At 39.0% G+C, this 22,226-nt stretch overlaps 1 protein-coding gene across 2 annotated transcripts; it reads right to left on the bottom strand.

Annotated features, from left to right (window-relative positions):
- Positions 1-7,593: 7,593 nt before the first annotated feature.
- Positions 7,594-18,252, bottom strand: CETN3 (centrin 3). 2 transcript variants are annotated; one of them, XM_058823572.1, is made up of 5 exons: positions 18,125-18,252; positions 15,938-16,073; positions 14,143-14,257; positions 11,493-11,684; positions 7,594-8,027 (listed from the first exon to the last, which is right to left on the bottom strand). In XM_058823572.1, exons 1-5 carry the CDS (start codon positions 18,139-18,141, stop codon positions 7,984-7,986), a joined length of 504 nt encoding a protein of 167 aa, XP_058679555.1. In that variant the 5' UTR covers positions 18,142-18,252; the 3' UTR covers positions 7,594-7,983. The 2 variants fall into 2 exon arrangements, with proteins under 2 accessions (XP_058679555.1, XP_058679554.1); XM_058823571.1 differs by lacking the exon at positions 7,594-8,027 and having other exon boundaries at positions 8,057-11,684.
- Positions 18,253-22,226: the final 3,974 nt, after the last annotated feature.

The following is a 22,226-nucleotide window of genomic DNA, read 5'->3' on the forward strand; positions in this document are numbered from 1 at the left end:
TTCAAGGGCCAAGACATTGGTGACTGAGATGGCCATCTCCTGTTTTTCACTATGGAAATCGAGCTGCAGATCCATTACTTACTCAAATGTGACCTGAATATTGTGATGTCGTGTGTTCTTTAAATGGCATTGTTAATTTGGTTATAAAAGACAGTTATTTACTGTTAGGGAAATGGTTTAACCCTCTGTACCCCTGTTAAAGTCCCTCAGAATGGTTTCTCCCTAAGTTGTTTATCCCATTTTTCCCACCACTGAGTTGTCCCTCAAGGTGACTGATTCCCTGCTCCTCCTCTTATGGCCTTATGTGCCTGTGTCAATCCTCATGGTGCTGCCCACTAACCCCTGTCTGTAATCCTGACCACCCCCCTTTCTTTTGAGAATATTGCGTCAATTACCCTTAGTTCGCTCCACGGCTTCCTTCCTCCCCTGTACAATCCTCATTGGTTCTGCCTTGTCTAGTACTCTTCCCCTTACCTTTGCTTATTGGTTGCTTTGTGTTTCCACCCCTTAGGCCCACTCCCCTTATAAGAACCTCCCCAGACCCCTGCTCCCTGGCGCTCGGCTCTGGATCTGTCTTGGGGTAAAGCTTTCTTGGCACCCATGCATGTGTCCACTATCTCGTTCCTTCTCCTTGGGACCGCGTAGCCAGCACCTGCCTGTGTCCCCCATGCCGCAGCAGCACCACTGCATGGGCAGTCTCAGGGAGAGAGCCTGGAGTGCCACTCGTGCGGCTCCCTCCAGTCGCGTGACGGGCACCTGGCCAGCATCTCTCCGCCCCTGTGGCCGCAGTGCGAGCCACAGAAAATTTCATCTCAGTGCTCTGTACAGTGTGTCAAAAAGGGCCATTGAACTGAACCAAACAGGCCCTTTTGTTGGAAATTTTTTAAATGGTTACACAGGTTTGTCAGTCTTTGATGTGAGGGAAGAAAATTTTGCTTCAGTAAATACTAATTCAAAAATACATTTTCACTCATTTGAGCATATTTAAACACAAAACCCTTGTTAAAAACAAAAGAAATGTTACTGCATCACATTCCCATCACAACTGGGAAAGAATTTAAAATAACAAATAGTGAAATAGCGAGGATAAATAAAGCTTTGCATCCTTTCTGAGAAAAAGAATAGTTACTGATAGCATTAGAAACAGTATTAAATAACTTCACTCTAGGCATAAAGGAATAAATTACATTGCTTTTTACTTCACATCTAAGAAACACACTGCTTAACTTTTTAGAATTTGGGTGATAAGTTGATCTTAACAAAAGGCAACAGAACAAAGACAAGAAATTGTCCTTCCTCTTCTGCCTCCCACCCAGACAGGGTCATAGGAGGAGGAGAAAATGTGTAACACCACCAGGTGGGGGACCACTGATCAAGAAATGCTGCCATGTAGAAATTTCCAGACCATTTTATTGCTGGTTTTCAGAAATCTGTTCCTCACTAATCTACCTAAGCAAGGTAAGGGCTGTGATGGTGTTAGTGAAAAGAGGGGGGAGGATTAAAGACAAGCTAAGCTCCTTGCAGGAGCTAAAAGGGATGCTGAGCAGTGGCATGGCGCAGGGGACAAATCATGAGTTAAGGGACAGCCACAGGTGCCCTTCACTGGACCACCTCAGAGCCAGGAGACAGGGAGGAGAGTGTGATGGGCAGCACAGTCGGATCAAAGCTGAGCCTCATATGGGGGAAATGCACACATGAGAAGATATAGCAAGGAGCCTTTGTAAGAGCAGGGCACCAAGTTGCAAAGCCCAGAGTAAAGCAGGGTGACTGCTTAAGGCAAGAAAAAATTAGGACATGAGTGTACTATCTGGCTGTCAGAACCAAAAAAAGGACACATTTTCCTCTCCATTCAGATCCAAAATCAAATAAAATTACCAATGTATCTTTGAATAAGTACATATTTTCTCAGTAAATTCTGCACACCACAAGCAACCAAATATTTGTTTTCTATCACTTTTATATATTTGCAAAGTGACACAACACAGAAACATAAGCCTTCAATACCTACAAAATAGTTCTTATCTGTGCTACACAGAAGTTGCCTCTTAGTTGGCGAATTTCGGGTAAATAGATAGAAAAGGCCACAGATCTTTTATGGTGTGCGTGCAAACCGAGAGAGAGAAAAGATTCAGGCATGAAAATTCCACCTGATCCTTGATCATGCTGGTTTTATTTAAAACTTCAGAGTTCACTTTTAGTCGTAACAATGGGTCCCCCTAGTGGGTAAAACCATAATTGACGAATTTTGTCCCTCATTTCTCTGAATACAGCTGTCACATTTGATTACCAAGTGGAAGTTGCTGCTTTTAGGAAAGTGAACATGAAAAAACATGGTTAACTTTTGTGCAACTTTTTAAAAACATAATGCACAGCCAGAACGGTATATATTCCTACTGATCTGTCTCATTAAACAATCAAGTAACATCTTGAACGTCTATATTTTAAAACAATATAATATAAATGAATCTTTCCATGAAGATTGCCCTGGGTAGGGTACAAACAATTTTTCAAACAAAAAAAACTGTGTGAGAAAGAAAAATGAATGCTGATAACGCCTTTCCAAATCATGAAATTCAGTGTTTTACAGAGAAATTAATTGGATGCTGTTAGCACTGCAACTGCTTTTATAAATGTGGCAGCCATTATAAACTAGCATAATTAATTAACTCACAAAGCTCTAGACATCAGCACCTATTTTATTAACTGAAGAGGTCTTCATTAAAACAGTGGGATTATGGTTTGCTCTTTTAGGAGTACTGGGGAAGTAACTAACTTCCAATGGGGGCTGAATAACTGAACTGTTGCCTTTTTTAATGTCCTTTTAAGGGTGGCCCACTATGATCTACATCTAACTAGTATTTTTTACTGATTTCATTTAATTGGGTCGTTTGGATGTGATTTTTTTTATTTACATATATAGCTATCAAAAATACCATACAGACATTTTACTACTTTCCTTTTCAGGTACAGCACACTACTCTTGTTTAAACCTCTATGTAGCTCTGCTTTTCATTTACCAGGAGAGCACAAATTGGCTGGGCTTTGGACTTTTTTAACCCCATTACAAATGTGTTAAGATAGATATTTTTATTTTAAGAGTTTTCAAAACTCATTTTTCAATGGCAACTGTTCCTGAATATAATTCTTTCTTTTCCTACATTTTCACTTACAGTTGGGACATTCACTCTGCTGCAATGTCTCTGACTCCAGCAGAGGAATGGGAAGAGTGCCTGCCAACACCTGGGAAATTTAATTCTTCCTTGAAATTCATTTAAGTACTTTTTTATAAGTGGTTTTCAAACTAGTAAAGGCTAAAAGGTCGAAAATACAACCTCCACCACCGATACGCTTATATGTCATTTCAAAAAGACCTACATATGGAAATTTCCCGCTTATGTATTCTGAGAGCTATCACTTCTGACTGCTGGTAATTGCCAATGTGTTGCGTTTGCTTAGCAACAGTTTTGCGGTAGATGTGCCATTTGTGCAATCATAAAAGTAAGACACTTGCACATTCTCTAGAAGTATATGATGTTTCTACTGATTTTGTGCCAATATGTGTAATATCTTAGTAAGGGTGTCTGAATAGATTTGTCCAGATATTTCCCTTGCTGTCCCTTAGGGAAGCACCAAAGACACAGTCCCACCTTTTCTCTCTGTAGAATAGTTTTTCTTTCTTTACTTAAAAATAGGAACATTCTAAGCATCCCTACAGACTTACATCCGTGGTAAGTAGAGAAAGTGAGTTATACAAACGTTTTCCCAGCACGAGTTGGTAACTTCCTTAACCTATTGACTTAATTGAAAGGTCGAAGAAAACACAGCTCTTGCTTCAGTCAGGTTCCTCGTGCATTAAGGCAGGTTGCAGTCACAACCATTTACTGCTTAATAGAGGACCCAGTCCAACCAAAACAAATAAAGGGTTGCTTATATAAGTGTGTCTTGGTTTATTATCCCATCCCACTTAGGGGGTTTTTGATCTGTTTTGTGCCCGGGGCAGCTGCTGTAGCCACCCCACCACCTCCCCCGCGGTTTATTATGCTGTTTGTGTAGGGGTTTTTTGGTTGGTTGGGGAGGGGGGTGGGGGTGGGGGGTCTTTTTGCTTGGTTTTTGTTGTTTTTGTTTGTTGGTTGGTTTTGGTTTTTTTCCATTTGCGCTGTGAATGACTTTGCCGGCTTGGCTTCTTTGGCTGCTCTGCTGTGGGAAGCCCCGAGCCAGTGCGTGCCCCCCCAGGACCCCGGGACTCCCTCGTTTCCCGCTGGGGGCTGCCCGCCCCGCAGGGCGCAGACCCAGGCCGCAGAAAGCCCGGGGAGCCTCGCTGCTGCGCTCGGCAGCCGGGCTGCCGCTTCCCGCCTCCCGCCCTGCCTCTGCCGGGAGTTTTGCTGCACTACAGCTCTTCACCCCCTTCCGCCATCCAGCTTGCAGCTGTGGCGTTTCTGCTGCCGCTTGCTTGCTACCTGCGGGTGAGGCCGTCCTGCCTTTCCAGCTTGCTTCTCCTGAAATTCCTGCTGCAGCTCTTTCTGCTATCCACAGGGGCAGAGTGGTCAGCTGCCCCTTGGGGTTCGTAAAGGAAGCTACTTCTCCATCCCTTCTGCCAGCTGTCTCGGCTATGACCCTGTGAGAGACGTTTGACGCGCGCCTACAGCGCCACCTGCAGCCGCGGGGGAATCACCGCACCCGCCCGGCCTAGCTGGGGAGACGCCAGCGCCCCTGCCAGCTGCGAGCGGAACTGCACCAAGGGGGAAATTGCCTGACAGCCAACAACGGCTGTTGTTGGGTCTCTGGGGGTAAGGTTCTGCAAATTCAGTATCTAGCATTTATTCATTTCTTTTTTCTTTTATTTAACAAAAAAGGGGTTTTTTCACTTTCACCCCCTGGTATCCATTCTTCTCACTGGCAGAAGAAAAGAGAGTTATTGAAGCCCTTTCTCTTTAGAGGAAATGGTAATTCCAGGGTGTTTTCTCCTGAAATTTGTCTCAACAGAGCAGCGCATCCATCAGATAGGAGTCCACAAAAAACCTCCAACTGTGTAAGGGGTTATGAGCAACTACAAGCAATCTGTGGGGCAAATGGATTTGATGCAATTGTCCTCATCCTCTGTTCTTGTGTAATTTGTGGTAAAAACTACTGCTAACAAAGTTTACTTTGTAATATTCCTGAACGGCACATAGGCTGCAAAACTTTCTTAGGCTAGGGGTTTAACAATTGAAGGATTTCTGAATGCTCTGCTTCATGGCTTAACCACCACATAATCTCCAACAATGCCAGTCACATCTTCCTGAGCTGCAGCCACAGTGCAGGAAGAGAAGCTGTATCCATGAGTTCTGCTATGAACTAGAGAGACCAAATACAAAGAGATCAACACGGACCCTCTGCTTTGGGCTGCCTTTCCTCTCATGCAGGCCTGTGGCTTAGCTTTAGAGATGAGAGCCAGCTGTGTCCCTTCCCAGTGGCTCTGTGCTCATCCCTCCTGTCACAAACTGCCTCTTTGGCCTCTGCTCTGTTGCCAGACAAGCTGTCAGTTTCCCTTTTCCTCTTTGCCAAGTTCCAACAGCACAGTTAAGCACAGCTCTGTTGTACATGGTAAATTCAAGCACAACAGGAAAACACTCAAGACGTTTCTCAGTTCAAGCAGAGCCTTCACATGATACAGCACACGAAACCTTAACATTGGTCTGTTGGTGACTTAAATGTGTCATGGAAACTTTCACATGAATAAACACAAACCAAATATGATTGATGTCACAAACCTAGTACATAAAAGACAACTCTAAAATAAGCCAGTAGAGTAGTATTTGGTGTACACTGCATTCCAGCATGGTATTTTTATTAATTTGAAACATCTCAACTTCCTCAAAGTTATATGTGATTAATTAGGGATTAATTATTGATATTTGGCATAGTTATAAACAATTGTTACTACAAGATCTTAAAAAGAGCTTCCAGTGATTTCAGTGCAATAGATTACAACATTTCCTAAGCTGCCATTTTTAACTTCCACCACACATCACTGTCCTCCATAGCAGAGGTGACAGAGGAACATCTGTCCCTGGTACTCCAAGCCAGACCTTGTTCATTTAACACTAACCCACTTTTGCAAATCTAGAAATAAGGGACACATTCAACAGTACACCTATTGCATATATAGTGATGACTGCTGACCCTTGGCAGTATTCTACAACAGAGACGATAAAATGTTCCACCAAATTACTTGCTTCCTCTATGATATCAGGCAAAGTAAAACAAGAAAAAACTGGCAATCTGTACCCTATGATACACCAAGAGAACTATGAAAAAAGTACCAGCATAGATGTGAACCCCATGAAGCACAGAGAATTAAATGCAGCATTAATGCTGGGCCAAGCTGACAGCTGCAAATTTAGAGATTATATCTTACAGTGCTCTGGTCTTTGATCTGACACAATTATTGTGAGGTTGGTGAACACCAAGGAAAGTCAACAGGAATTGCAACAATCCCAGTACACAAAACTGTGAGATCAACAGGCAGCAGTACAGAATAAGCGCTGTTACGAAATGCAAAAATCTCCAGAACAATGAAACGAGGAAAAAAAGTAAGAGTTACTTACTGTCACTTACAAGACCTCTCTCCAGGTCACTGACCTCTGTTTATGGAGCCTTATACTATTGTTACCTGGCCCCTAACAAATGCTGCCATGTCTGCAAGAACAAAGTAAGGTTTACCAAGTATATTGCAAAAGCTAGAAATGAGGCCTCAATTCAGAAGACACTAAGTACATCTTACTGGAAGAGTTCCACATAATAAGTGGTCATCTATCAAAAAATAAGTACCAGCCATCTACAGAGATGGTACCATCCCCCTAAAGACCACTGCAGCATGTTAGAACACGTGGCACATTTAAAAGGTAGGGTTTTCAAGGAAAAAGTTTTTTGAAGACTGTGAACAGACCTTTCCAGTTCTTTATCACTTTGATTGTCTGCAGAAACTAAAAGTGTCCCTGAAATAGTTTACAAAAAAAAAAAAAAAATTAAAAGCAAAGTCAGAAGCTACTGAACTGGACAATTCTCATACTCATCCTAGAAAATACTTGTGAAGAGCCATCCATAGGCTCAGTCCCAAACACTGAACCTTTTCCCCTAAACATTCACCTCTCAAACAAATCTTCTAAGATTGCAAAATACAGGTGAGGAGTTGTGGGGGTTTGTTGCAGGTTTTTTAAAATACGTTTTCTATTTCACGTGGGGTGTTTTTGGTATTAGATTCTAAAGCATACTACTTGGCTTGCAGGAAGTTTGCCACTGTCATTGTCTCCACAACTATCAGAACTGTGGATACTGGAGAGATAATTACTCTGACATCGGAGTGATTTAAGCATGTTTGAAATCATGCATAGTTGTGTGTCACTTGTTATAGTACAGGGGTAACAGAGTTAATAAATGGCATCTTTGAAGATGTATATGCTTGCCCATTTAATGTTGCTGTTCATCTAAAAGAACAGAAGGAAAAGCTTATAAATGAAAAATGAAAAAAACCACATTTTCTCTGATTCATTGCCCCTTCCAGTAAAGCTCAGATTGAACTACAATAATAACACTTTCAAGTAGTAATAAAGAATGTTTTATTAAAATGGAAGTTTTTCAAACCTTATGTATCAAAACTAAGGCCACAACTAATGCTAACACAAACTCAAGAACCTCAAAAGGTTCTTATATGATACAATTTAGAAATCTGAGACAAGGCTATTTTACAAAGTTACTCAAACATTCTGAAATGCAGCATTACTTACTTGTTCTAAAATATTACATCAATTATCCTATTGATAATATTTAATGATACAAAGTACTGAATTATCAGTGCATATAACCCGTTTTTATTTTGGTTCTGTGACAACTAACTTTCTGCATCACTCCAGCTACCAAAATAAATGAAAGTACAAAACATTGTAATGGAAGTTGCCAACAACTCCTCCCTTTTGTGGTCAGGTAATTTTTTTTCTTCTAATGCTAAATATCTCCAGTCATAATAGCAATAAACTCTTCTTGATTGACTGCAAAAAAAAAAAAAAAAAAGGAAAATCATTAGACAAACAGCAATAAACCTTAAAATAAAATATCTGTACTTTAAGTAAAGGCATCTCTGTTAGTATTTGTTGCATCTGATCCATTACTGTAAGTGTTTACAAATTTGCTTCTAGAACAAGGGTTTTGCACAGGTTTTTTTCATGAAACATGGAATCAGAATGCAACATTATGTGGAATATTAAACCCAGAATCTAGCTCACTTATAATCACTTATATTATTTCTAATTATAAAAGTAAAAAATATTCTAGAAGTAAAATACGATCGAAAAAGAATCTCCGAGAACCATATGTAAGATGGCTATGCAAAATAATATTATTTTAAAGGTCTATAAAAATGTTAAGAATGGTACCTAAATTTTATTAAGTAAATACTTCTCAAGCAACAATACCTTAGTCAGTAATGACTGAATTCAGTTTTATTCTTAAAATCATAATTCAAAACATTTACATCCAACTTACCATCACAGATCAAACAATGCTATTCCTGTCTCCCCATTCTATAACACTTACAAAATACAAAACAAATTTTAAGTTTGTTTAGCAATTATTCCATAAATTCGATAGATTTAAAATGGACATTTGATGAGCCTTTCCCCATCTGAACTTTCTTCATTCTTCATTTATAACTAACAGAAATTTTACACAAATGCACTTGAAGAAATTAAGTCATAATAATACATTCATTAGCGTTCATCAATTATTTTGCTGTAGTTATACCTGAGGTACTGACCTTACTCATATGTTAAAACAGTAAAACAGTGAACATGTTCACTCTGCAACTAATTACTGTACTGGGGAATGATTAGAGTAAGATGGTGGTATGGAAAAGACAAGAAACATACAAAGCCCTGGCAATTATCCATCCCAGCCAACATGCTCAAGCTATTCCTAAACAAAGCACTGCAAAGAAGGAACTACGTTCACAGCTAGAAGAATATTAAAGAAATTCAACTACGTTAAAGAATAAAAAAATAAAAAACCCTAAACAAGTCCTGCTGTGATGTATGTAAAAAAAACAGGAAACAATTATATTTAGTCTACCTTGGGGCCCTATGCTCTGAAACACCAGTCCATCACATAGCTACATCTAGTCCTACGACACAAAAATGCTGTCACTGTATGACTTTAAAAGCACTTCCACAGCTTTTATCACAGTAACATACTAACAAAACAAATTCAAGCATCGTCTCAAAAATATTCTCTGGTTTACAACATCCTTGAAATCATGCTTCAAAATGGAAATATAACACTGTAATGACAAATTTTGGAACATTCAAGGAAACTTCAAAAAGCAGTGTAGTTACAATTCCAAGTAAGCAAAGTAATTCCACTAAGTCCCCTTTAGATACAGCATCTGTTCATGAGTTAAGCACCACGAAAGCAGAAGCACTGTTTTTTCATGGCACCAGATTTCCCTCAATTCCATGACGTAAGTAATCATAAAAGAACAAACTAGAATCACAACTAATAGAAAGAGAACATTGACTTAGAATCTTGAGTGTTAAAGGTGCATATTTTTTCAGAGGTGGGTTTGGGTACTTGTCTTAATGTTGTGCCAAAAATCTGAGACATGAGACTGAACAGTGTTTCCACACAAGATGATCAAAATTGCATGAACTGACACCATGGAGTTTTTCAAGTTAGTTGTGCTCAAAACCAGAAGGAATTATTAAACCCAGGAATACCAAAGTAAGATTATTTACGTAATTAGGGGAGACAAAAATACATCAAATATACTTTCTCTTACAGAAATGTGTAGTACTGTACTCTACCAGTAAAGCTCAGTGGGTCTACTGTGAATATAAGGGTTCATGTAACCTGAGTACCATACCAGATACCTTATTTCACTGTGAGCAAAACAATCTCTCAAATGTAATACAGTGTTTAAACCAAAAGTGGTACTGTTCCTGTATTTGATATATCAATAAAAAATGCTAACAATTAACAGTTTGAAATTTTTTTGGAGAGCAGGAGAAGAAGGAGAATTAGATGACAGCAAGATTTCGCCACATTTGCCAGGTGTTTGAAGACAAATGAAATTGTGATTCACAGAATAATTAACTTTCTCAGAATGAATCTTGAAAAGCTAAGCACAGCCTCAGTTTTCTTTAAGGAAGAAAAAACCACACAGAACTTTAAGGATAACAAAAATTACGAACATTATACTGTCACTCTTCCATATTCAATCTTCTGCTTGATTGCTCTAACAAAGACAATGAATGGATGATTGAATAAGAGAAAACTGAGCGACTTAGTCACAGCTGATCAATCTGATTTAAAAAAATGACACAAAATAATGACTCAATAACCCTCCTGAAAGAAACTAACAGTATATGTTCCATATGTAGTACCCCAATAGCAATGTGACAAAAGAACATTGATCCACAATTCTGACATCTCATTTGGCAGCTCCAGGAGTTAAACACATGACAAAACATATTTGACAAAGAGTTATAATTTCACTCACCTCTACAGCTATGACTTCCAAAAATAACACCTACATTGAATAGCACAGAAGACTATCTGTTAAAAGGCTGACAACACAATTTTTTCCATTAGTATATGTGTGTTTTGAGCCCATCGTATGCCCGCAAGCACAAATATCATTGCCTCAGGAAAAACTGATGACCTGCTAGTGAAATCTAAGATATGAGTCATCACCCTCTAAGAATGGTGCTTGATGGACTGATACAAGTCTTTATGTGCAAGATCTTAAGTGAGTGATCCTCGAAATTCAAGTATTAAGGCTTCTAATGTAAAAATAAGGTTGTTTTGAAGATAATGAAAAACTTTCAAGTTTCAGTTTTCACAGTGATTTAACAGGCATAGTATCAAACTTGATTTGTTAATTCATTCTTTATCTACCTAGTAAGTCCCTTCTGCAGCCTACTCTGTATGGACATTGTCAGTTGCAGAGCCATTTTTCATACTATGCTTTTCAGCACTCCAAGGCTCAGAAGTATGTTCAGGAGTCATGCAAGCTGGTCCTACATAGACCCAGGCTACTTCCAGCATGATTTATTCGCTTAATGCTCCATAACCAGTGCTGAAACCACAACAATGACACATTGCCACTTAAAATATATTGAGTAAGTGACCAAAAAACTCTCTCAGCACTTTACTGCTTTTACTGATTAATAAGGAAATAAAAATGTAATGTAGATACACAGAATCTCTCTTACTTCTACCTTCAACTACACTTTCACCCATCTTTTAAATATACATTGGCTGAATAAGAGTTGGTGGTGAATCAATTCCAGGATTAGTAGCTGTCAAAAGCAATCGTCTGCATTATTTGTAAACTAAATTATGCTTAAGATGAAAGTAATCTAGAAGGAAATGAAAGAGAACATTTTCACAACAAAATAACAACTAAAAAGATAACAAAATTAAGAACAAGATGACATGGTGTTGTATTTGCCAACACATACTTTCTCCATCTCCATCCTTATCAAATTCTTCAATCATAGCTCGCAGTTCTTCATCAGACATATTTTCACCCAATTCTCTAGCAACCCGGCGCAGGTTTCTCAGACTTATTTTACCAGAGTCATCATCATCAAACAGTTTGAATGCCTTGAGTATTTCTTCTTGAGGATCTCTGTCCAGTATCCAATCTGTCACTGCAAAAAGGATACTTAAGTTAGACTGAAAAATTCAAAAAGGTAAACTCAGAATGACCTTTGCAAACTAGGACAGTATGAAGAACACACATCTGATTTCACCTCTTCTTACATTTCTATAGAATTCAATGTGTGTATTTGTTTGGCTGTTGCCTGACCTCTCTTTCTCACCTCTGTTTTCCCGAGTTGAGCTCCTCTTGGGGACATAACTGCTGCAGTAGAAAGCTGCATGGCAGTTCAGTCACACTTTCCACACATTTTCCAATAGGAATTTAAAGTATATGCAAGATGCCTCTCTTTCAAAATTCCAAATTTTCCGAAAAAACACCATCAACACTTTTAGATGAAGGTGCGAATTTTTTTTACTTTACATGTTTTCATCAGGAGAGAATTTTGAGCTGGGGAGAACACCGAAACAGTAAGTTCTGCACAGAACCTCTCTTTTAAAAATAAAACCACACTAACACAAAAAGCTCCCATAACCAACCAACTGATCACTTCCCGGCCCCCCAACCTGAAAACAAAAAAAGACTAAGCACAGGGGCTATGAAGAGGATGTTGCTATGAATTACAAGATGTTTATTCTGAAAGGATTCTTCAACCTTTATTATTCTTTTCAAGACAACCATTTGTCAGTTTCTGCAACAGAAAATACAAACTTGCCTGGTGAAATATGAAGCAATTGCTTCAGAGTAACCAACAACAATTTATCTCTACATCTTTGGACCTAGGAGGCTTGTATTGCAGGGCTAGTCTTGTATTATCAAGCCCTTAAAATCACATCAACGCTGTTTGCACAGAAAGAACCACTTACCATCTGCTCCTAAATGCAGATGGAATAGCTGCTCTTAGCTATCTTGAGAGGAAAGAATTTTTCATGCTTATACAAGCCAACTACAGCAATCAAGTTTATCTGCAGATTTACCCTAAATTTAAATATTTTCTTTTAAAACAACAGTGCTGCAAGACAGTATTACACAATTTGAAAAGTGCTACTTTTTGTTGCAAAAAGACAACTGAAAAATAATAAAATGTCTTTAAATACAAAAGTATACAAGACAAAATATAATTGCATCTTGATTATTTCAGTTGAACATAAAATTAAGAGAAATTGATGGCTCAAGAATTGCTTACCTATATTCAGCTGCTCTTCACAGTTAATGTCTCAATAAGCTATTTTATCTTACTCCCCAGTCTTTCTGTGAGAAGTGATATCATATTTAATGCTGTGCCAGTCATATGGCACCACAGCAATACGCTACTTCAACTCAAGTTTTCCAACAGGTTCAATCCCCTTCTAAGTATATACTGTACTTTCTACAAGAATTTCCTGGCTTCTTGCAGCACTTAATAACTCTTGATATTGACAGCCAGGACAGAACAAGAAAACAATGAACATGACTGGGCATCGGGAATATAAAAAGTAATTGCATGGTAATTACAGTATATTCATTTTATATAATATTACATAATATAAGATGCAATTTTAAGACTAGTGTTACTATCAAATCAATACACTAATTTTCATCCTAATACTTCCACACAGACTTTATAAATCAGAAAAGACCCAAAAATAATGTTCTCTAACTTGGAATATAACTATAAAAATATTACTTGTCAAATAATTAAATGCTGCCATATTTCAATCACTAATTCTTTTGATACATTAAGATGATTGCTATTTGTAGCCAAGAGCAAGTACTGGGGATTTGGGTGTTTTGTTCCATAAAATCTCCAGAAAAAAAATACCTTGAAGAAATGGACTATCATGACCATAATGAACTATAATGGACATAATAAGCTAGAAATATAAACCCACACAGGTTGTTTTTTGGTAAACATAAATTGTATGCAAAAGCATAAATTATGCATAACAAAATCCCCTAAAATCTTTAAAGAAACATCAAGTCTTAAAATTCTGCAGATCACCCCAAACTCAAAGTACATGAAATTTCACAATATGCAAATTTCAGATGAAAGACACAACTAGTGCTCCTGGCTCTATCAGCAGTTGAAAATTCTTGTACAATATTTAAAATCTACTTCAATTTCTTTAATCTTTTTTCTATATGAAGTCTGTAGTTTGGTTATCTGTGTATGCATTCCTTCTCATGAAATTCAACGCCAAATACCTTTTCCACAGCGAACAGGACAAGAACATCTACACTTTAAACTAGCATTTATTCCTCTGTTTAAACTAGAAAGAGTTTGAAAGAGATTGATACCGTACTTCCTTTTATACTGTAGCTATCATTCATCTCTATGTATCAAATCAAGAATTCAGCAAACAAATATTTATCTTCCTTTACTACTGACCTATATTAAACAAAATAATAAATGAAATCTCCCACTTCTGTTTCTTAACTAATTGAAAAAGCTCACAAAGTACAGCTTTGAAATTGTACTCACTATTATAGGCTAAATATCTCTAGAGATAGAAACACAATCAAACACATACCAACTTCATTAAAATCTTCAAAAGTGATCTTGCCTGTTGATTCGCGATCATAATCTTTAAGTATTTTCAGGACATCAGCTTTTTTCACATCAAAACCCAAGGCTCTCATTGCCACCTTTTGGAATAAAATGGAAGTGCAGTCATAGATAAGGACTAAAATAAACATTTAATAGGTTTTCCTTTTAATTTCAATTATTACCTTCTTTCCAAGAGAGAAAGAGCATATCAATGGTTTAGTAACAATAAATAAATAAAAATAAAAGAGCTTGGGATATTAAAACCATTTAGAACTACTATTAGGAAATGGAACATCCAGTTACAGTGAGAAAAAAAAAAAAAAAACCTTTGCATTTTCAGGGATTTTACAGACTGGACCAAATCCATCTCTGGACAAGTAAATTTATTCTTCATCTCTAAAACCATATCAAAATCTTATCTTAAAACAAAACTGGAAGTCATTCTGCAAATTGTATGCAAGTGTGTGTTCATGGATTTACAGGTCCTACAAGACTTTTAACTGCTTTTCTAGTCAACCACAGAAGCCAACCTGCATTTTACTTTTCCATTAGTGTAGAAGTCCACATTTAGTTTCCCATTTCACCTCAGAAGGCAATTGCTCAGCACACAGCACCCTAACTTCCTCCAAACTGATGAATACAGGCTAACCACATATGGAAAACCACTGAAGTAATTATTCAAAATATGCTGATTTTTTGCAGGAGACAAGTAGTTTTCTTCTTTATGTGTTTCTGCTCTTTCACAGTATAAGCTTCAGGGTGACAATATTTGATTAGGCAGCTAAGAAAGAGCTTTTCAAGTAATGCTGACAGCTGGGAATTCAAAGCATACCATAACCAGGAAAAGCATAACGGTAACCAAGAGAATGCCCAGTACAACTCTAGTCACAGTGACTTCCAGCAAAGATAAAGTAAGTAAACTGTGAAATAAAGAGAAGGGAATTGTTCTACCTAACGCACTCCTGTAGCAGCAAATTAAGTATAAATAGGACTTTTCTCCTTCAAATTACTTGGTAGAATCACACTATAGAGCCAATACACTGAAGTAGGCATGCTTTAAAAAAAAAACCTCACTCTACGTGACTGAAACACTGGCCTCTCCAAAGCTACTTTTTGTTCTTGATGTCTTAATTAGAATAAAAATGGATAAAAGATTTAAGGCGAATTTAGTGAACCCCATTTACTACTGTGTAGACTTTCTGTGGGAGGCCTTTCCTAGAAAGACATCCGAAACTCCATCTGCTAATAGCTATCATAAGGAGCATCCTTCTTTGGGAAGGGTAACTACTGAACCTCCCTCGAAAAGCACACCTTATTCCTACAAATCATAGCCTTTCTTTTGAAAAACAGAGGTAAGCTTTGGTTTGTAGTCAACAGTTTTACAAATTTAATTTACATCTTTTACTTACACATCTGAAACCAACACCAAGCTTTAAGTTATACAGTGTTTTAAAAAGAATCAAACAGTTTTTCAAGAGTTCTTCCCTCTGTCCAAGCTTATCCTTGGACAGTTTTTCCATCTGTCCAAGCTTATCCCAGGTCAACAATTATACCAGGGTTATTTAGAATGCTATTGCACATGAAGTATATAAAGTGGGAAGAAAAGCTGATTCTTACACCAACAGAATATTTCCCATTTTTTCTTTATTTTTTCCTTTGCTCCTTTAACCCAGCAACACATCTTGAAGGAAGTTTTTAAAGATATAGCCAGGATCTTAAGAATTCACTATGGAACAGATATATTATCAGCTATAAAACTGCTTAAATGAAACTTCTACCTTTAATTCATGATAATTTATCGCTCTATCCTTGTCTGTATCAAACAATTCAAAGGCATCTTTAATTTCTTGCTTCTGTTCCTCAGTCAGCTCTCTTCTCTTCTTCTTCTTAGTTTTGTCTACTGAGAGCTCATTCCTATATAAAGAAAAAGAAACGTAGTGTAACAGATTTCTACTGGGAAGATGCCACTGTAGATAACCTTTTCCTCCAATAAGAAACTCACCATAATTTTAGGAATCACTACCTTACCTAGTCAGTATTTTCCCAGCTTGTATTCCCAGTTTAAAATAACATCAGAAATAGACAATTACCTTGTGAAATCTGAATGACATCTCCCGGCTCCCACCCAAAATAAAACAAGCAGAGGCATTTTTGTTAATAAGCAGCAAGAATAACAACAACAAAAAAAGAGGGCAGAAAAATTACCAGTGAAAAAGGCTTCTTGCGGTTACAAACTAGATTAGCAGTTGAAATTATACAACTCATGAAAACAGTTCGTTTCTACACTGTAGCTTAAAAAGAAGTGAAATAAATTTGGGGACTGACGGGCCAGTGGAAGCCAAACTAGGCCAGAGAGTCTGGCTACTAATGCTAGCATTAGGTGCTACAAATCGGCTTTGTTGCCTGTAACAGTTGTTAGATAAATAATACTTGCAGGATTTTTTAAAATCCTTTAGATCCCACACATACACATTGTTTTGAAGATATTTTGCTCTGTTTTGGTATATACAAAAGAGAAAAGCCCTCCAAATCAGCAAATCTTGCTCAAAGACAGCCCCCTTTTCTTTGGCTAGTCTAGGAATAAGCTTATGCTTTTAGAGGAGCATAATAAAAGGACAAGAGACAATAGCTACAAAATTTAAGGGAAAGAGCTGCAGCTGGAGGAGAAACAGCAGCTGGATCTAAGGGAAAACATTTTCCCAGTGCATATGGTGACATGTTACAACAGTTCCACTGGGAAGGAGTCTCCATCATCAGAAAATTTTTTAACCTGACTATAAAAGGCTCATCATCCTCAGCCAGCTTTATGTAGAAGGTGCTGTGATCAGGAAGCTGGACTAGATGACTTCTGTAAGTCCTTCCTAACCTAAATTACTGTATAAATTATGTTATATTCTCAGGAATATTTTTTTATTCTCATTTGTCCTTTTGCACTAGAAGCAGAATGAGTGCTGGGTCACATAGTGTAGAATGCATAAAGATTACTAATCAGAAAACTGCCTGATTAATTTTCTAAATCCCCTCTAATAAGCTACTTTATACCCTTCATTGTTGACAATTTGCTAATTTTAATCAAATCCTAAGCTTAAACACTTATCTAGCTTTTAACAACCACTGAAGGAAAAATCCCAAATACAGACAAGAAAAGTGTAAGCTGCAGAAGGTGAACCTGCTTCAAACCACAATACTCTCAAAGAGTAAGATGTCTTTAACAGACCAACTGAGATAGTAAGATTTCACACAGGCTCTGGATTACTACAGCTCTTGAAAGGACTAAAATAACTCAGAGCTGGCTACGTAATTAGGGTAGTTCAGAGCTAGGGAGCCCAGATTTTGTGAGCTACGATGAAGAAATCAATTTGTAAATCTGAAGGCAGATTAATACCAAACTCTTCTGAAAAAGCAATCTGAGTACTTAAGTATTCATTTAGTGCTTAGCATAAAATAATTAATCAAAAGAAAAAGCAGTATTCAAATACAAGCAGCTCAGTGCCACTTCTGCAACTACTTTAACCATAGTAAGCATGAAGTTCTTAGACTTGAAAATTAAGGATAACAGTTGCCATGAAAGCGTATTAATTACACTTGAAGACAAGTATCTGAAGCCAGGCTCCTTTATGCAATCGCTACTAAATCAGAATTTATAAACAAAATAAAGCCGAGCCATTTAACTTTACGCCATTCACAGGCCTTTTGAAAGCACATCAGACAACCCAGAAGCGAACCTCTCAAGGCCAGACGCGCCGGACCCTTCCCTCTTAAGGCAGAGAGACGGGCCCGATGCGCCCCCGGCCGCGACAAAGGGATCAGATGTGACCGGCTGGAGGCCGGGGATGACCCAGGCCCCGCCACGGCCTGACGCGCCCCACCTTCCGCCAACAGCTCCCGAACGGGGGACGGCCCTGAGGGATCCCCACCCGCGCTCCCGAGCGGGGGAAGCAGGAAAACGCCGCGCTCGTACCGACCTGAGGGCCAGGCTCATCGTGCCGCTGCCGGGCAGCCGGGTCCGGCTAACGCGCCCCTCCCTCTGCACGGCCCGGCCGCGTCCGAGCCCCAGCAACGCCGCGCGCCTGCCCTGCACGACGCCGCTCAAGCCACGCCCCCAACAATCACCTATGTCTGATTGGCCGAGGGTCGATAAACTCCCGCCTTCGAGTCCTAGGCGCTCTGCTATTGGCTGACATGGTGCCACTCAGGGCGGAAGGGGCGGTCCCTGCTCTGAGCTGGCGATGGCTCTTGGCGGCGCCGTCGGCCGCTCGGCCGTTTCTGCTGCGAAACGGGCAAGATGAGAAAGTTTTCCTAAGGAAGGATGTTTCTTGATGTTTGATCTTGATTTTCAAGCCTAATCAACAAGAAAGGAGATTTAATCCTCGAAACAGATAGACGCTACAAAGCAAGCTTAAAGTGATGTCCAGGCGTTATAAAGAAAAATCTTTTGTTGGAATTTCCTTGTTAAGGTCTAGCGCACGACGTGTTTCAATGATGTCAGACAAACAATTCAGAATTTCTTGGCCACAAGGACATTTGGCAGAACCCCCAAAATACGGAAGGAATTATTAAAGGCAACTCAGCAACTGTGCTGAATCAGCTTCAGCAGACCACATACCAAGCCGCCCACCGACTCAAGGACTGGGCGTGTGGACTAATTAGCATGAGAAGTAAGAGAATAATTAACAACAGACGATGGGATAATAATTAATAATAGAACTATGTAACCTGAAGCCAATGAACATTAATGCATTTGTTTGCTAAAATGTGTAAATACTAAAGAGTTGATAGTTTGCATGCTTGATTCATGGAATACCATGCAGCACCCAGGCTTGTGCAACTCTGAAATAAATAATCCATGTCTCCCTCAAGTATGTAATTATTAGCTTGTTGCACACTGGGTAACAAATCTGATTTTTGTGGTCAACACTTTTACTGGCCTTGCTGCAGCCTGGCTGCGTGGTGGCTGTGTCAGAACTCTCTGTAGGCCCAGGGCCTGCTCGCTCCGACTGCTGGAGGTGCAGTCGGCTGTGGAGGTGCCCACAGAAGCGGCTTTTATAGAAGCTTTTCTGGCATTTGTACAGATTTTGCCTCACTAAAATTTTGATTGAAAGCAATATGTACTGTGGGGAGACTGAAGACCTTAATGTGTAGTTCCAGTTATCACTGACAGTAATGTTTTTGTGTCTTGCAAAACAGTCAGTGAATCAACATTACATATCTGTGTGGAGAAATGTGTGAAAAGTGCTGCCTCAATGCTCTGATCTGTGGCAAAGTAATTGTCAATGTGCCTTGCTTCATAAACAAGAGCTGTTTCATAACTAGCTTTGACAACATATTACAGTGTTACTAACTGGACCATGGTGATATTCAGATCCTTGCTAATACTATGTTATGCAGTCTGGCTAGATAGACTGAAAATTCTTAGGCAATGAAAAATTCCTTCAGGTGTTTCAGTCCTGACAGCATGTCTTGGAGATATTTTACACCTGTGTTTCCAGTAATAAACTTTTACTGTATTTACACTGACTACAGAGAGTTGAAGATGTAGAGTTTGGCTTGCTCAAGATACATTTTTCCTGAACAAACTCAAGCAGACATGAAACTTATTTTGCTGTCTATTCATATTATGCCTGGTCTACAGATCAAATAGGCATGGGCAAGAGGTTTGTAATTGATCTCTGTTTACAGATGGTAGCTTTGTGACTAAAAGCATTAATTACTGGCAGGTTTGACCCCCAACCTGTACTGTGGTGCAAATATAATCACAGATTAATTTTTTTTTTTTGAGTGTTTCATAGAACACATTTACTTGTTCAGAGAGAAAAGGAAGCATTAACCAAATGGTGAGTGAAGTGTGGGAAAGTAGCACCAGGAGCCCCCAGCTGCACCAAGAGCCCCAAATTGCACTGATTCATCCCCACTCTCACCTCCTCTGTGTGCTGATCCTGGATCTCAGCATAGGGGCCCTTGGTTCTTGCCTGAGCTGTACTGGGGTTATTCCTGTTCTGTGTGCTGCTCTTGCTGACATACTTACCAGAGTTTGTGGCCTGGCCATGAACTTGAGTCATTACCTTGCCATTGTCTCCAGTCACTGGGCTGCTTACAGGTCAAGTTACTCTGCAGGGAGGTCACAATCGCTTCGCTTCCAAGTTGTCCTCTCTCATGGTGTACCCGTGCCCTGGCTGCTCTGTGTCAAGCACAGTGAAATACCCGATACTGATAGTCTGTGCTTCTGGGAACCGGAGATCCACATTCAGGTCCCTACTTCTAAATTTATAAGCTAAAAACAAACCGAAGTTCCGCTCTTCGTACATTGATTTAAGTTAGCAGCAGTGCTCATACTGCATGTGAAATGGAGATGCAAAGAATTCCAAAGAGAAAAGACAGGCTCAAATAATAATACCTAAAAATATGGTGGTGGTAGCAGTGACTTATAGATCCTTGCATTTTCAAAGTTGGCTAAACCCATCCTAAAATGACCTCTTATGAATAGAGTTGTTAAGTTAGAATAGCACTAGCCTGTTCCTCACACATACGTATTGTCAGCTCAATAAGAAAAATAATTAATAATAAAATATACTTAAAGATGTTACTGGCTTTTACCTAATTTTCAAACTCATCTATTGTTTTTAAAAAGTCATTTGTGGGGCTGTCTGCCAGGTCTGTCTTCCCTCTGAGTGAAAATAAATTCTTCTGTAGTCCTAATTTTATTAGTATTTGAAACTATCCTACAACTCTGTTGTCCTAAACTGAATTTGAGTGTGCAGAAGACTATAAATCTCATCCCAACTGCTCAAAATCAGATCACATATCAGAACTGTAATTAAATTAATCCTGAATTTTTTAAAGGAGAAATTGGGCAAGGTTTCATGCATGTCAAGAGTGTTCTGTTCATGTTACTCTTAGAACAAATCATATGTAAAAGTACAAAGCCATGTTAAAAACATACCAAGTATCATTGCCAGTTTGATGATTGTGAATGCATTTCTTTGTGCATCTGGGCCAAACTGCTGGGAAATACCTGGCACAATCGCAGAAGTGTTGCCTAAGTTTCTGAGCCTTTTTCCATGTCAGGTCCTTTTGAGTTGTTTTTTTCTTGGTGGGTGGGGGTTGGTTGTTGGTTTTGGTTTTTGTTTGTTTGGGTTTTTGAAGTTTTTATTGTTTGTTTTTCTAATTTTAATTTCTGTTGAGTGTCTCATTGCCTCTCCAGGACTTTGTTGGGCATGTGTGGGAATATGCAGTTAGCTCTAAAATAATTTTTTAACCAGTAATTTTTAAATTATTGTGAGATTAGTCTGTCCAGTAAAATCTGAGTCGTTAGGAGTAGCCATGCTGGAGATGGTTTTGGGTAGCACAGTAAAAGCAAGGAGCAGGCTCATAACACCGCTGGTTTCTATTTTGATACTCGATTGTGTTATTTTCACGGTAAATGACCTGGCGCGGTCAGCGGGTGGGACAGCGAGGGGACATTCCCACTCTGGGGACACCGCACGGAAGGGGCATCCCGCCCCCACGGAGCCTGCACGGGCACTAACAGGCTTTGGGGTAGGATCTCACTACGCCAAGCAACGCGCGGCTGGGTAAGCTAGCAAAGTGACTTTGCAGCATTCCGGAGTGCCTGGACCACTGATGCACCTCGAACGGCTTTCTGACTGCCCTGAAAACCCAGTGCACTACAGCTAAAATGGTTTGGCTAGCAGCTCCCTCGTGTAATAGTTAACGTCAAATAGATTTAAAACAGAACATAATGAATGTTTTTTTTTCATTGCTTCTCGATAATTTCTATACTTCCTAATTCAATTTGAAAGTGAAAGGACTTTAGATGGAGTAGTAGTATTTTGGGTAATACATGGTTCAATTTTTAGACCCAAGAGGTACTGCTTACTGATTTAAGTTACATGTCCATTAATTATAAAGAGGAACTTGGACCAGTGTTGGTTGAATGCTGAGACCTAGATTTTTAACATTAAATATTAATAATTCCTCCTTTTCCTCCACCTTTATCTTCCTCACGCTCTCCTTAACAGAGCTGCATTACTTTGTTTTTCTTTGGCTATAGATGTCTGCTCTTACAAG

Source organism: Ammospiza caudacuta, chromosome Z (genome assembly GCF_027887145.1).
Source record: "Ammospiza caudacuta isolate bAmmCau1 chromosome Z, bAmmCau1.pri, whole genome shotgun sequence".
Classification (NCBI taxonomy): Eukaryota; Metazoa; Chordata; class Aves; order Passeriformes; family Passerellidae; genus Ammospiza; species Ammospiza caudacuta.